Genomic DNA, 15,019 nt, shown 5'->3' on the forward strand with positions numbered 1-15,019 from the left:
TTGTGATCCCATGGTGTGGTGTGTACGGTCAGTGTTACCGCTGGTCACTTTGTAATCCCATGGTGCGGTGTGTATGGTTAGTGTTACCGCTGGTCACTTTGTGATCCCATGGTGCGGTGTGTACGGTCAGTGTTACCGCTGGTCACTTTGTGATCTCATGGTGCGGTGTGTACGGTCAGTGTTACCGGTGGTCATTTTGTAATTTCACGGTACAGAGTGTATAGTCAGTGTTACCGCTGGTCACTTTGTGATCCCATGGTGCGGTGTGTGTGATCAGTGTTACCACTGGTTACTATGGGATGATTTTTATTCAGTAAGATTTGTAGATGATTGTCCCCCACAATAACCTTGAATACCCCCTCCATTCCTCTGAATTCCCAGCACCCTCACAAGAAGGACACAGAAGCCGGACAATAAATCTATACATTTTATTATCAGATCTCAACAAGGTATAACCCCCTCCCCACATTATCCGTGTAGCATTGGCATATACCGCAGCGTTCATCCTCACTGACAGATGCTCTCCTTTATGGCCATGGCCAGGCAGCTGATGAAGAGCATGAACTCCTTAAAGTCAACTTTCTTATCTCCGTCCATGTCCAGCTTCCCAAAGATTCCCTTCAGCAGCTCATCCTTGCTCTGGTTTTGCTGTGGAAAAGAAGCTGGAGTGTTACTGAGTGTCACCACATATAATATATGCACTTATCAATAACTCCTGGGAGGTGAGGCGGGCAATCCCCTGACTCTGGGAAGTGGGGGAGAGGGAATCCCATGGCTCTGAAACGTGGAGGTGGGGGGAGAGGGGTGGCAATATCCAGATTCTGGGATGCGGGGGTTCCCCTTCACTGAATATTTAACAGCCATATTTACACTTAGTGCAGGAAACTCTTTCTTTGCCAATTCGACGAGCTCTGCCTGGCTCAGGGAGCTGCAATCTCCATCGCCTTTGGCATACTTATCAAAGGTGAGGATGATGCCAATCATCTGGTCCTGAAGGGTCATTGTGATCTGAGGAGAGAGCACAGATGGGCGGTTAGCGACTACAGGAGGCCGTACTGCAGTATGCTAATGGAGGACGAGCGCAGCAGATGAAGGAATCGCTGTAATATGCAAAATTGCCGGAGATATCACCCCGAGCCCAAGGCATAAGCAAATCATCCCTGCAATTACCGTATCTACCAAAGGCAAAATGTCTGTGATCCCATCCGGCCGCTGCAATAACTGATCATGTGCTGCTCACTAATCCTTTACTATACACAAAGCGACAGCCACCAAATCACAATGTCTGAGGAAAAGACACAAAAATGAGAGTGCAGGAGACATCACATGTCATGCAGACTAAGCGGGAGGCATGAAAGGAGAGGACAGACGACATACAAGAGCGGAGCAGGGAGCACGGACGACATACAAGAGCGGAGCAGGGAGCACGGACGACATACAAGAGCGGAGCAGGGAGCACGGACGACATACAAGAGCGGAGCAGGGAGCACGGACGACATACAAGAGCGGAGCAGGGAGCACGGACGACATACAAGAGCGGAGCAGGGAGCACGGACGACATACAAGAGCGGAGCAGGGAGCACGGACGACATACAAGAGCGGAGCAGGGAGCACGGACGGCATACAAGAGCGGAGCAGGGAGCACGGACGGCATACAAGAGCAGAGCAGGGAGCACGGACGGCATACAAGAGCGGAGCAGGGAGCACGGACGGCATACAAGAGCGGAGCAGGGAGCACGGACAACATACAAGAGCGGAGCAGGGAGCACGGACGGCATACAAGAGCGGAGCAGGGAGCACGGACGGCATACAAGAGCGGAGCAGGGAGCACGGACGGCATACAAGAGCGGAGCAGGGAGCACGGACGGCATACAAGAGCGGAGCAGGGAGCACGGACGGCATACAAGAGCGGAGCAGGGAGCACGGACGGCATACAAGAGCGGAGCAGGGAGCACGGACGGCATACAAGAGCGGAGCAGGGAGCACGGACGGCATACAAGAGCGGAGCAGGGAGCACGGACGGCATACAAGAGCGGAGCAGGGAGCACGGACGGCATACAAGAGCGGAGCAGGGAGCACGGACGGCATACAAGAGCGGAGCAGGGAGCACGGACGGCATACAAGAGCGGAGCAGGGAGCACGGACAACATACAAGAGCGGAGCAGGGAGCACGGACAGCATACAAGAGCGGAGCAGGGAGCACGGACGGCATACAAGAGCGGAGCAGGGAGCACGGACGGCGTACAAGAGCGGAGCAGGGAGCACGGACGGCGTACAAGAGCGGAGCAGGGAGCACGGACGGCGTACAAGAGCGGAGCAGGGAGCACGGACGGCATACAAGAGCGGAGCAGGGAGCACGGACGGCATACAAGAGCGGAGCAGGGAGCACGGACGGCATACAAGAGCGGAGCAGGGAGCACGGACGGCATACAAAAGCGGAGCAGGGAGCACGGACGGCATACAAGAGCGGAGCAGGGAGCACGGACGGCATACAAGAGCGGAGCAGGGAGCACGGACGGCATACAAGAGCGGAGCAGGGAGCACGGACGGCATACAAGAGCGGAGCAGGGAGCACGGACGGCATACAAGAGCGGAGCAGGGAGCACGGACGGCATACAAGAGCGGAGCAGGGAGCACGGACGGCATACAAGAGCGGAGCAGGGAGCACGGACAACATACAAGAGCGGAGCAGGGAGCACGGACGGCATACAAGAGCGGAGCAGGGAGCACGGACGGCATACAAGAGCGGAGCAGGGAGCACGGACAACATACAAGAGCGGAGCAGGGAGCACGGACGGCATACAAGAGCGGAGCAGGGAGCACGGACGGCATACAAGAGCGGAGCAGGGAGCACGGACAACATACAAGAGCGGAGCAGGGAGCACGGACGGCATACAAGAGCGGAGCAGGGAGCACGGACGGCATACAAGAGCGGAGCAGGGAGCACGGACGGCATACAAGAGCGGAGCAGGGAGCACGGACGGCATACAAGAGCGGAGCAGGGAGCACGGACGGCATACAAGAGCGGAGCAGGGAGCACGGACGGCATACAAGAGCGGAGCAGGGAGCACGGACGGCATACAAGAGCGGAGCAGGGAGCACGGACAACATACAAGAGCGGAGCAGGGAGCACGGACGGCATACAAGAGCGGAGCAGGGAGCACGGACGACATACAAGAGCGGAGCAGGGAGCACGGACAACATACAAGAGCGGAGCAGGGAGCACGGACGGCATACAAGAGCGGAGCAGGGAGCACGGACAACATACAAGAGCAGAGCAGGGAGCACGGACGGCATACAAGAGCGGAGCAGGGAGCACGGACGGCATACAAGAGCGGAGCAGGGAGCACGGACAACATACAAGAGCGGAGCAGGGAGCACGGACGGCATACAAGAGCGGAGCAGGGAGCACGGACGGCATACAAGAGCGGAGCAGGGAGCACGGACGGCATACAAGAGCGGAGCAGGGAGCACGGACGGCATACAAGAGCGGAGCAGGGAGCACGGACGGCATACAAGAGCGGAGCAGGGAGCACGGACGGCATACAAGAGCGGAGCAGGGAGCACGGACGGCATACAAGAGCGGAGCAGGGAGCACGGACGGCATACAAGAGCGGAGCAGGGAGCACGGACGGCATACAAGAGCGGAGCAGGGAGCACGGACGGCATACAAGAGCGGAGCAGGGAGCACGGACGACATACAAGAGCGGAGCAGGGAGCACGGACGGCATACAAGAGCGGAGCAGGGAGCACGGACAACATACAAGAGCGGAGCAGGGAGCACGGACGGCATACAAGAGCGGAGCAGGGAGCACGGACAGCATACAAGAGCGGAGCAGGGAGCACGGACGGCATACAAGAGCGGAGCAGGGAGCACGGACGGCATACAAGAGCGGAGCAGGGAGCACGGACGGCATACAAGAGCGGAGCAGGGAGCACGGACGGCATACAAGAGCGGAGCAGGGAGCACGGACGGCATACAAGAGCGGAGCAGGGAGCACGGACGTCATACAAGAGCGGAGCAGGGAGCACGGACGGCATACAAGAGCGGAGCAGGGAGCACGGACGGCATACAAGAGCGGAGCAGGGAGCACGGACGGCATACAAGAGCGGAGCAGGGAGCACGGACGGCATACAAGAGCGGAGCAGGGAGCACGGACGGCATACAAGAGCGGAGCAGGGAGCACGGACGGCATACAAGAGCGGAGCAGGGAGCACGGACGGCATACAAGAGCGGAGCAGGGAGCACGGACGGCATACAAGAGCGGAGCAGGGAGCACGGACGGCATACAAGAGCGGAGCAGGGAGCACGGACGACATACAAGAGCGGAGCAGGGAGCACGGACGGCATACAAGAGCGGAGCAGGGAGCACGGACAACATACAAGAGCGGAGCAGGGAGCACGGACGGCATACAAGAGCGGAGCAGGGAGCACGGACGGCATACAAGAGCGGAGCAGGGAGCACGGACGGCATACAAGAGCGGAGCAGGGAGCACGGACGGCATACAAGAGCGGAGCAGGGAGCACGGACGGCATACAAGAGCGGAGCAGGGAGCACGGACGGCATACAAGAGCGGAGCAGGGAGCACGGACGGCATACAAGAGCGGAGCAGGGAGCACGGACGGCATACAAGAGCGGAGCAGGGAGCACGGACAACATACAAGAGCGGAGCAGGGAGCACGGACGGCATACAAGAGCGGAGCAGGGAGCACGGACGGCATACAAGAGCGGAGCAGGGAGCACGGACGACATACAAGAGCGGAGCAGGGAGCACGGACAACATACAAGAGCGGAGCAGGGAGCACGGACGGCATACAAGAGCGGAGCAGGGAGCACGGACGGCATACAAGAGCGGAGCAGGGAGCACGGACGACATACAAGAGCGGAGCAGGGAGCACGGACGGCATACAAGAGCGGAGCAGGGAGCACGGACAACATACAAGAGCGGAGCAGGGAGCACGGACGGCATACAAGAGCGGAGCAGGGAGCACGGACGGCATACAAGAGCGGAGCAGGGAGCACGGACGGCATACAAGAGCGGAGCAGGGAGCACGGACGGCATACAAGAGCGGAGCAGGGAGCACGGACGGCATACAAGAGCGGAGCAGGGAGCACGGACGGCATACAAGAGCGGAGCAGGGAGCACGGACGGCATACAAGAGCGGAGCAGGGAGCACGGACAACATACAAGAGCGGAGCAGGGAGCACGGACGGCATACAAGAGCGGAGCAGGGAGCACGGACGACATACAAGAGCGGAGCAGGGAGCACGGACAACATACAAGAGCGGAGCAGGGAGCACGGACGGCATACAAGAGCGGAGCAGGGAGCACGGACAACATACAAGAGCGGAGCAGGGAGCACGGACGGCATACAAGAGCGGAGCAGGGAGCACGGACGGCATACAAGAGCGGAGCAGGGAGCACGGACGGCATACAAGAGCGGAGCAGGGAGCACGGACGGCATACAAGAGCGGAGCAGGGAGCACGGACGGCATACAAGAGCGGAGCAGGGAGCACGGACGGCATACAAGAGCGGAGCAGGGAGCACGGACGGCATACAAGAGCGGAGCAGGGAGCACGGACGGCATACAAGAGCGGAGCAGGGAGCACGGACGGCATACAAGAGCGGAGCAGGGAGCACGGACGGCATACAAGAGCGGAGCAGGGAGCACGGACAACATACAAGAGCGGAGCAGGGAGCACGGACGGCATACAAGAGCGGAGCAGGGAGCACGGACGGCATACAAGAGCGGAGCAGGGAGCACGGACGACATACAAGAGCGGAGCAGGGAGCACGGACAACATACAAGAGCGGAGCAGGGAGCACGGACGGCATACAAGAGCGGAGCAGGGAGCACGGACGGCATACAAGAGCGGAGCAGGGAGCACGGACGACATACAAGAGCGGAGCAGGGAGCACGGACGGCATACAAGAGCGGAGCAGGGAGCACGGACAACATACAAGAGCGGAGCAGGGAGCACGGACGGCATACAAGAGCGGAGCAGGGAGCACGGACGGCATACAAGAGCGGAGCAGGGAGCACGGACGGCATACAAGAGCGGAGCAGGGAGCACGGACGGCATACAAGAGCGGAGCAGGGAGCACGGACGGCATACAAGAGCGGAGCAGGGAGCACGGACGGCATACAAGAGCGGAGCAGGGAGCACGGACGGCATACAAGAGCGGAGCAGGGAGCACGGACAACATACAAGAGCGGAGCAGGGAGCACGGACGGCATACAAGAGCGGAGCAGGGAGCACGGACGACATACAAGAGCGGAGCAGGGAGCACGGACAACATACAAGAGCGGAGCAGGGAGCACGGACGGCATACAAGAGCGGAGCAGGGAGCACGGACAACATACAAGAGCGGAGCAGGGAGCACGGACGGCATACAAGAGCGGAGCAGGGAGCACGGACGGCATACAAGAGCGGAGCAGGGAGCACGGACGGCATACAAGAGCGGAGCAGGGAGCACGGACGGCATACAAGAGCGGAGCAGGGAGCACGGACGGCATACAAGAGCGGAGCAGGGAGCACGGACGGCATACAAGAGCGGAGCAGGGAGCACGGACGGCATACAAGAGCGGAGCAGGGAGCACGGACAACATACAAGAGCGGAGCAGGGAGCACGGACAACATACAAGAGCGGAGCAGGGAGCACGGACGGCATACAAGAGCGGAGCAGGGAGCACGGACAACATACAAGAGCGGAGCAGGGAGCACGGACGGCATACAAGAGCGGAGCAGGGAGCACGGACGGCATACAAGAGCGGAGCAGGGAGCACGGACAACATACAAGAGCGGAGCAGGGAGCACGGACAACATACAAGAGCGGAGCAGGGAGCACGGACAACATACAAGAGCGGAGCAGGGAGCACGGACGGCATACAAGAGCGGAGCAGGGAGCACGGACAACATACAAGAGCGGAGCAGGGAGCACGGACAACATACAAGAGCAGAGCAGGGAGCACGGACGGTATACAAGAGCGGAGCAGGGAGCACGGACGGCATACAAGAGCGGAGCAGGGAGCACGGACGGCATACAAGAGCGGAGCAGGGAGCACGGACAACATACAAGAGCGGAGCAGGGAGCACGGACAACATACAAGAGCAGAGCAGGGAGCACGGACGGTACATCGGACCCTCCTGTCTAGACTACACAGTATGCAAGGTGTTGTCTATGACGGTGCAGACAGTGAGGCACCTACCAGAGGATGAGGCACCGCTGTTGTCAGAGAGGGAGACGTGGCTGGTGAGTCAGAGAGTCATTTTCCAGTATATATACAGGCGTCTGTGCTCCTCCCTGACATCCCCCACATTACATGGGGTCCTCCTCCAGAGGATGTCACATCACTATAGTCCCGCAGATTCTGCTCTGAACCTCCCTATTCACCCCTCCTGCCTGTGGGCGACACACCCTGTACTGGCGGCTGGGAATTCGCGGCAGCTCGGTGTAACCTCAGCCCCTCATTGTGGCGCTGCTTGCTGTCAGTGAATGAGCACATTTTTCTTTACTTCAGAAGCTGGAAACGGACGCTGAGTGTTTGTTACAATGAATCAGCCCAGGTTATACCTACAGTGATTAAGAGATGTAATTAATAAGGCTTCTATTCCCTGACAGCAAGCTGAGATCCATGAAATGGAGACTATGCCACAATACATCAGAAATAGAGAGGGAACGTAACACCTGGAATCATGGAAGACCACCTGTGACCCGCCGGCCCCTCACTGCACCCAGGTGTGTCTGCCCGGGGGTAACGCCTGACACTGTCTCTGGGCGGAGATGTCTCACATTCAGCTGAAAATCCTCTCCTTAGGGCTGATCCACCTCATGCTGCAGAAAGAATGCTGAAATTCTACTGCTGCTAGTACTACCACTCCTACCGTCCCTGAGCAGTCAGCCGCCCAAGAATACTGTTATCTCACATTATGTAATAGCCTCTACTATCCTCCGTACTGTAGTAATAGCCTCTACTATTCCCCCAGCCATACTACTAGTAGTAGCCTCTACTATCCCCCCATACTACTAGTAATAGCCTCTACTATCACCGTACTACCAGTAATAGCATCTACTATCCCCCCATACTACTAGTAATAGCCTCTACTATCATCGTACTACTAGTAATAGCCTCTACTATCACCGTACTACTAGTAATAGCCTCTACTATCCCCCCATACTACTAGTAATAGCCTCTACTATCATCGTACTACTAGTAATAGCCTCTACTATCACCGTACTACTAGTAATAGCATCTACTATCCCCCCATACTACTAGTAATAGCCTCTACTATCATCGTACTACTAGTAATAGCCTCTACTTTCACTGTACTACTAGTAATAGCCTCTACTATCGCTGTACTACTAGTAATAGCCTCTACTTTCACTGTACTACTAGTAATAGCCTCTACTATCGCTGTACTACTAGTAATAGCCTCTACTTTCACTGTACTACTAGTAATAGCCTCTACTATCACCGTACTACTAGTAATAGCCTCTACTTTCACTGTACTACTAGTAATAGCCTCTACTATCGCTGTACTACTAGTAATAGCCTCTACTTTCACTGTACTACTAGTAATAGCCTCTACTATCGCTGTACTACTAGTAATAGCCTCTACTTTCACTGTACTACTAGTAATAGCCTCTACTATCACCGTACTACTAGTAATAGCCTCTACTTTCACTGTACTACTAGTAATAGCCTCTACTATCACCGTACTACTAGTAATAGCCTCTACTTTCACTGTACTACTAGTAATAGCCTCTACTATCACCGTACTACTAGTAATAGCCTCTACTTTCACTGTACTACTAGTAATAGCCTCTACTATCGCTGTACTACTAGTAATAGCCTCTACTTTCACTGTACTACTAGTAATAGCCTCTACTATCACCGTACTACTAGTAATAACCTCTACTATCATCGTACTACTAGTAATAGCCTCTACTTTCACTGAACTACTAGTAATAGCCTCTACTATCGCTGTACTACTAGTAATAGCCTCTACTATCACCGTACTACTACTAGTAGCCTCTACTATCCCCCCGTACTACTAGTAATAGCCTCTACTATCAACGTACTACTAGTAGTAGCCTCTACTCTTTCCCCCAATACTACTAGTGATAGCCTCTATTATCACCGTACTACTAGTAATAGCCTCTACTATCCCCCCATACTACTAGTAATAGCCTCTACTATCATCGTACTACTAGTAATAGCCTCTACTATCACCGTACTACTAGTAGTAGCCTCCACTATCCCCGCATACTACTAGTAATAGCATCCACTATCCCCCCACACTACTAGTAATAGCCTCTACTATCCTCCGTACTGTAGTAATAGCCTCTAATATCACCGTACTTCTAGTAATAACCTCTACTATCACCGTACTACTAGTAATAGCCTCTACTATCACTGTACTACTAGTAATAGCCTCTGCTATCGCTGTACTACTAGTAATAGCCTCTGCTATCGCTTTACTACTAGTAATAGCCTCTACTATTCTCCGTACTGTAGTAATAGCCTCTACTATCACCATACTACTGGTAATGGCCTCTACTATCACTGCACTACTAGTAATAGCCCCTAATATCACCGTACTTCTCATAATAGCCTCTACTATCCCCAGTACTATTAGTAATAATCTGTGCTATTATGGCACTATTATGAGGGCACTGTGTGGATGGCATTCATATGAGGGCATTGCGTCTATGGCACTGTTATGAGGACACTTTGCGGATGGCACTGTTATGAGGGCACTATGAGGATGGCACTGTTATGAGGGCAATGTGTGGATGGCACTGTGTGGTTGGCACTGTTATGAGGACATTGGTTAACACATATGAGGGCACTATGTAGATGGCACTGTTATAATGGCACTGATATGAGGGAACTATGTGGGTAACACTGTTATGAGGGCATGGTGTGGATGGCACTTTTATGATGGTACTGTGTGGATGACACTTATGAGGGCACTATTTGATTGGCACTGATATGAGGGCATTGTGTCAATGGCACTGTTATGAGGGCACTTTGCGGATGGCACTGTTATGAGGGAACTGTGTGGATGTCACTAAAATCAGGGCACTTTGTGGATGGCACTGATACAGAATGAGGGCACTGTGTGGATGGCACTGATATGAGGGCACTGTATGGACGGCACTGTTATGAGGACACTGTGGATATCACTTTTATGAGGGCACTGTTATCAGGGTACTGTGTGGACGACACTGTTATAAGGGCAGTGCAGTTAACACATATGAGTGCACTATGTAGATGGTGTTGTTATGATCGCACTGATATGAGGGCACTCTGTGGATAACACTATGAGGACACTGTATGGATGGTATTGTCATGAGGGTACTGTGTGGATGACCCTGTTATGAGGGCACTATGTTGTTGGCACTGATATGAGGGCACTGTGTGAATGGCACTGTTATGAGGGCACTATGTCGATGGCACTGTAATGAGGGCACTGTGCAGTTAACATGTATTTGGGCACTATGTAGATGGCACTGTTATGAGGGCACTGTGTGGATAACGCTGTTATGAGGGCAGTGAGTGAATGACACCGTTATGAAGGCACTGTGAGGATGGCACTATTATGAGGGCACTGTGAGGATGGCACTGTTATAAGGGCACTGTCAGAAAGGCACTGATATAAGGGCACTATGTGGATGCCACTGTTATGAGGGCACTGTGTGGATGGCACTGCTTTGAGGGCACTATGTGGATGGTACTGCTATGAGGGAACTGTTCGTATAACACTGTTATGATTGATCTGTGTGGATGGCACTGATAAGAGGGCAATATGTGGATGGCGCTGTTACAAGTGCACTGTGAGGATGGCATTGTTATGAGGGCACTGTATGGCTTGCCATGTGTTGTCCCCAGCTGTTTCTATAAGGACAATACATGGTGATGTAGTATGGAGCTAGTGATGAGCGAGTATACTCACTACTCGAGATTTCCCAAGCATGTTGGGGTGGTCTCCTAGTATTTGTGTCTGCTCGGAGATTTAATTTCTGTCTCCATGGCTGCATGATTTATGGCTGCTAGCCAGCCTGAGTACATGTGGGGGTTTTCTGTTTGTTAGGAAATCCCCACGTGTATTCAGGCTGTCTAGCAGCCACAAATCATGCAGCCACGGAGACAGAAACTAAATCTCCGAGCACATCCAAATACTCGGAGATCACCCGAGCATGCTCGGGAAATCTCTAGTAACGAGTATACTTGCTCATCACTATATGGAGCATGTGCGATCACCTTTCTTCTTTGGGGCCATTTAGGTTGCAGAGTATTATTATTATTATTATTATTGTGATCGGGGGGAGTTTCAGGAGATGCCCCTTCCACGTTTAATGATGTATAAACCATAAAGATTTAGATGGTAATTTCCCTTTAAATGTCACTGGCCCTTGTTGGATTCTGACCTTCTAGGCCTTCCTTACAGCCCAGACCTATACATACACATTGGTGCCCAGGGTCTGTGCCATCCCATAGTGTGTCCCTTCTGATCTGCAGCCTGAAACTCTGCTGTTGTGCAGGATTTGGGTCACTATAGTTTACAGATGGAGGCAACGCCCTGTGAGTCACAAGCCAAAAATTCACCCGCAGCCACAAACATATCACAGACGGCCCACTCCTCGCCCTGCGGCTCCAGCCTCTGCCACTACAGGAGCTGTCAGCTCAGGTCCAGCTGCGACAGAGGGTCTACATAGAATAGGGAGCTGGTTACTCTCTGGGCATCCAGCTGCTATAGGGCGTCCGCCTAGTAATAAGCTTTTAGCTACTATTGGGGGTCCAGGTAGTAATGATAATCCAGCTGCTATTGGGGGTCTGGTTAGTAGTGATCATCCAGCTGCTATTGGGGTTCCGGCTAGTAATGAGCATCCAGCTACTATTGGGAGTCCAGTTAGTAATGAGCATGCAGCTGCTATTGGGGGTCCGGTTAGTAATGTGCATCTAGCTGCTGTTGGGGGTCCGGAGAGTAATGAGCATCCAGCTCCTATTGGGGGTCCAGTTAGTAATGAGCATCCATCTACTATTGGGGTCTAGTTAGTAATCAAAACCCAGCTACTATTGGGGTACTGTTAGTATAGAACATCAAGCTACTATTGGGGGTCTGGTTAGTTTTGAGCATCCAGCTGCTATTGGGGGTCCGATTAGTAATGAACATCCAGCTACTATTGGGGGTCTAGTTTGTAATGAGCATCCAGCTACTATTGTGGGTCCACTTAGTAGTGAACATCTAGCTTCTATTGGGGGTCCACCTATTAATGTGCAGCTAGCTGCTGTTGGGGGTCCTCTTAGTAATGAGCATCCAGCTGCCCTTGGGGGTCCACCTACTAATGAGCATCCAGCTACAATTGGGGGTCCATTTAGTAATGAGCATTCAGCTACTATTGGGGTCCAGATAGTAATGAGCATCCAGCTACTATTGGGAGTCCAGGTAGTAATGAGCATCCGGCTGCTATTGGGGGTCCGCCTAGTAATGAGAATCCAGCTACTATTGGGGGTCTGGTTAGTAATGGCATGCACAGTACCTTATAGGGAATGTGCCTCTGACTGCAAAGCCACTAGGAAAGAGCTAGAAAGGAAACCGTGCAGTGCTCAATTTCCCCCCTCCCTCTACTCACCAGGTGATGCCATAATTGGGGCGACCAACTGGAAGAAAGAGGTAGGGGCGTCCGGCCACACCCTCGGGTTAAATTCAGGTGCCCGGGGTCAGTGCCTTCCTCTTTCTCCCCGGCTGAGCCTTGGAAGCTGTTGTCCCGAGGATCCCCAGGATCTCCCCTGCAGCCATGTGCGAAGCTATGATTGAGGCCCTGCGGCAGATAGCAGCACTGGAAGGTGAGAAGTGGTGACTCACCTTCCTGTGCCCTCTCAGGACCCCCTAACCTTGCCGCAGGCCTTTACTTCCACGGTGGCTTCATCCCTTCCCGGGCCGCAGGCCTCCCTTGCAGCCTCCAAGCTTCAATCCCATCTCGGCCGCAGGCCTCTCCTGCTCCCCCTGAGCCCCTGTCCCATCCCGGGCCACAGGCCTCTGCCCCCATTCCATCCTAGGCCCCGGACCTCATCGGCATCCACCGGGGCCCAGTCCTACCCTGGCCTCTCACCCCCATTATGGCCACGATGCTCGGTCCCCCCTGGCCTCCTCCCCCATGCTGTTCCCTCCATGCTCACCTCCTGCATTTGCTCCAGCAGTTTCGGCGGTGCAGGCAGACGGTCCGCGCTGTCCTACCGCACTCCGGAGCGTCTTCACGTAGGCGGCGGTTCGGCACTTCTGAGCCGACGTGTCCGTGCCTCTGCCCCGTTCACCCTGGTGGGCGGTGCGTGGGCCACACTCGCAAGCTCCCCAGGCTGCGGCACAGCCGACTCCCATGCTCGGCGTCGCTCATCCCAGCCAAGCCATGCCCACTTCCGGTTTGCCAGCGAGAACTTCCTGTGCCGCAGCCAGGGCTATGATAGCCCCGCCCACTCCCTCTGCCTGCCTCTCGGCGCCCAGGCTGCAGTCCCTGACAGCCCAGGCTCGAGCATCTGTACGCAGCACCGCACCAGCGTCGCCAAACCACTGCGTACCTACAACCAGCCTCCCAGCAGGCACATCGGCGCTGCCTGCACGGGGAACGTGGGGTCAGATGCCAGAGCCCACTATGCGGCCGCAGAGCGCAATGACCGGTCCAATTGGACAAATCAGCCCGCTCCGCAGCCAGGAGAGTATGCACCAAGCACGCACACAGTCGCACCAAACATAAACACATCTATAATAAATTATGCACCACCAACACCCCCATGGTCCCAAACACAAACCATTAGCGAGTTTCTATCACCCCCTGCCCCCCCAAGCTAGTCTAACCGTCACTACGCCTTCCTTTGCTTTACGCCCTACACCACCAGTCACGCCCCATAGCCGGAATAATGACCCCCCTACTTTACAAATGAACGCCCCAGCACAACACCTAGCCATGGTGGTCGCAGGCGTACATGCCGCAGATCATCCTCACTCTCATCTGAAGACTCCCTCGCAGTCCCTCTAATGGTCTGTATTCCCACCACCGACGCAGACACAGCTCATACAGGAGCCACCATAGATCCCGTTCCTCCAGATGGCATTCGCCATCCACAACGGATGGGTCAGACACCTTGGGAAATCACACGTGGCGGTGTCACGCACACAAGGGAAGATGGCGGTCTCACCGCTTACCCAGAGTGGTCACCTGGAGGGAACACCCCCATCATCGACCAGGCGTCAGTCAGCCGGAGTTCCACTAGAAGCGGTAGCCTCTCGGCTTTGGGCACACGACAGATCACATCCATCACGTGCCCAGTCCTTGGCTGCCACACAGGGAGACCCAAAACCCATATCTCCCCAGTCCACCGGCCAGCACCGAACCTTTGAGGCAACAGAAGCTGAAGCTCCCCCCTCACCTGGGGTCACTGGGCAACAGACTCACCTTCATCTCCCCAGGCTGTCTGCCAGCGCCAAGACAACACCACTGATGGAGCCAGAGTCCCTCCATCCGGAGACACTCAGCCTCTGAATTTGGAGAGCACTATTCTATACAAAACCCAGGAGAAAGTGAATTAGCATCCGCCATCAAGGTGCTAGTTCAGCAATTAACTCGCCCAGGCGGGTCAACCGACACTAGCACACCTCAATCAGCTAGCCTTCATAAGGACGTATTTTTCTGTGGAGTTAGCCCATTAGGCGCACATGTTGACTTAGAATCCAAGCAAAAGATATGGGATAACGAATATATGGACATATGGTCACTATTATCAGCAGACCAACAGTCCATAGACAAGGAAAGGAGGACAGCCGAGCGGCTACACGATAGGAATAAACCAAAAATCGCGCAAACTATAAAGGACTGGCTTCAGGCCTTCACTGTTCTCGGCTGCATCATGGGCCAAAAACATCCATTTGAATCATTGCCATTCAGGAATTTCAGAATCTCCCCATAAGGCATTGTTCCCAAAAAAGAACCTGGAAAATATTGGCTGATACA

At 54.5% G+C, this 15,019-nt stretch overlaps 1 protein-coding gene across 1 annotated transcript; it reads right to left on the reverse strand.

Annotated features, from left to right (window-relative positions):
- Positions 1–413: 413 nt before the first annotated feature.
- LOC138680750 (protein S100-A4-like) lies at positions 414–7,353 on the reverse strand. Its single transcript, XM_069768022.1, has 3 exons — positions 7,215–7,353; positions 871–1,008; positions 414–648 (listed from the first exon to the last, which is right to left on the reverse strand). Exons 2-3 carry the CDS (start codon positions 1,000–1,002, stop codon positions 508–510), a joined length of 273 nt encoding a protein of 90 aa, XP_069624123.1. The 5' UTR covers positions 1,003–1,008; positions 7,215–7,353; the 3' UTR covers positions 414–507.
- Positions 7,354–15,019: the final 7,666 nt, after the last annotated feature.

The sequence above is a fragment of the Ranitomeya imitator genome, chromosome 1 (assembly GCF_032444005.1).
Source record: "Ranitomeya imitator isolate aRanImi1 chromosome 1, aRanImi1.pri, whole genome shotgun sequence".
In the NCBI taxonomy this organism is placed as follows: domain Eukaryota; kingdom Metazoa; phylum Chordata; class Amphibia; order Anura; family Dendrobatidae; genus Ranitomeya; species Ranitomeya imitator.

Excerpts from the sequence above, each read along its gene's own strand:
- LOC138680750 (XM_069768022.1), bottom strand. The coding sequence starts at position 1,002 with ATGACCCTTCAGGACCAGATGATTGGCATCATCCTCACCTTTGATAAG. Across the intron at positions 649-870 it reads AAGAGTTTCCTGCACTAAGT|CAAAACCAGAGCAAGGATGA; the intron begins GTAAATATGGCT and ends TCTTTTCCACAG.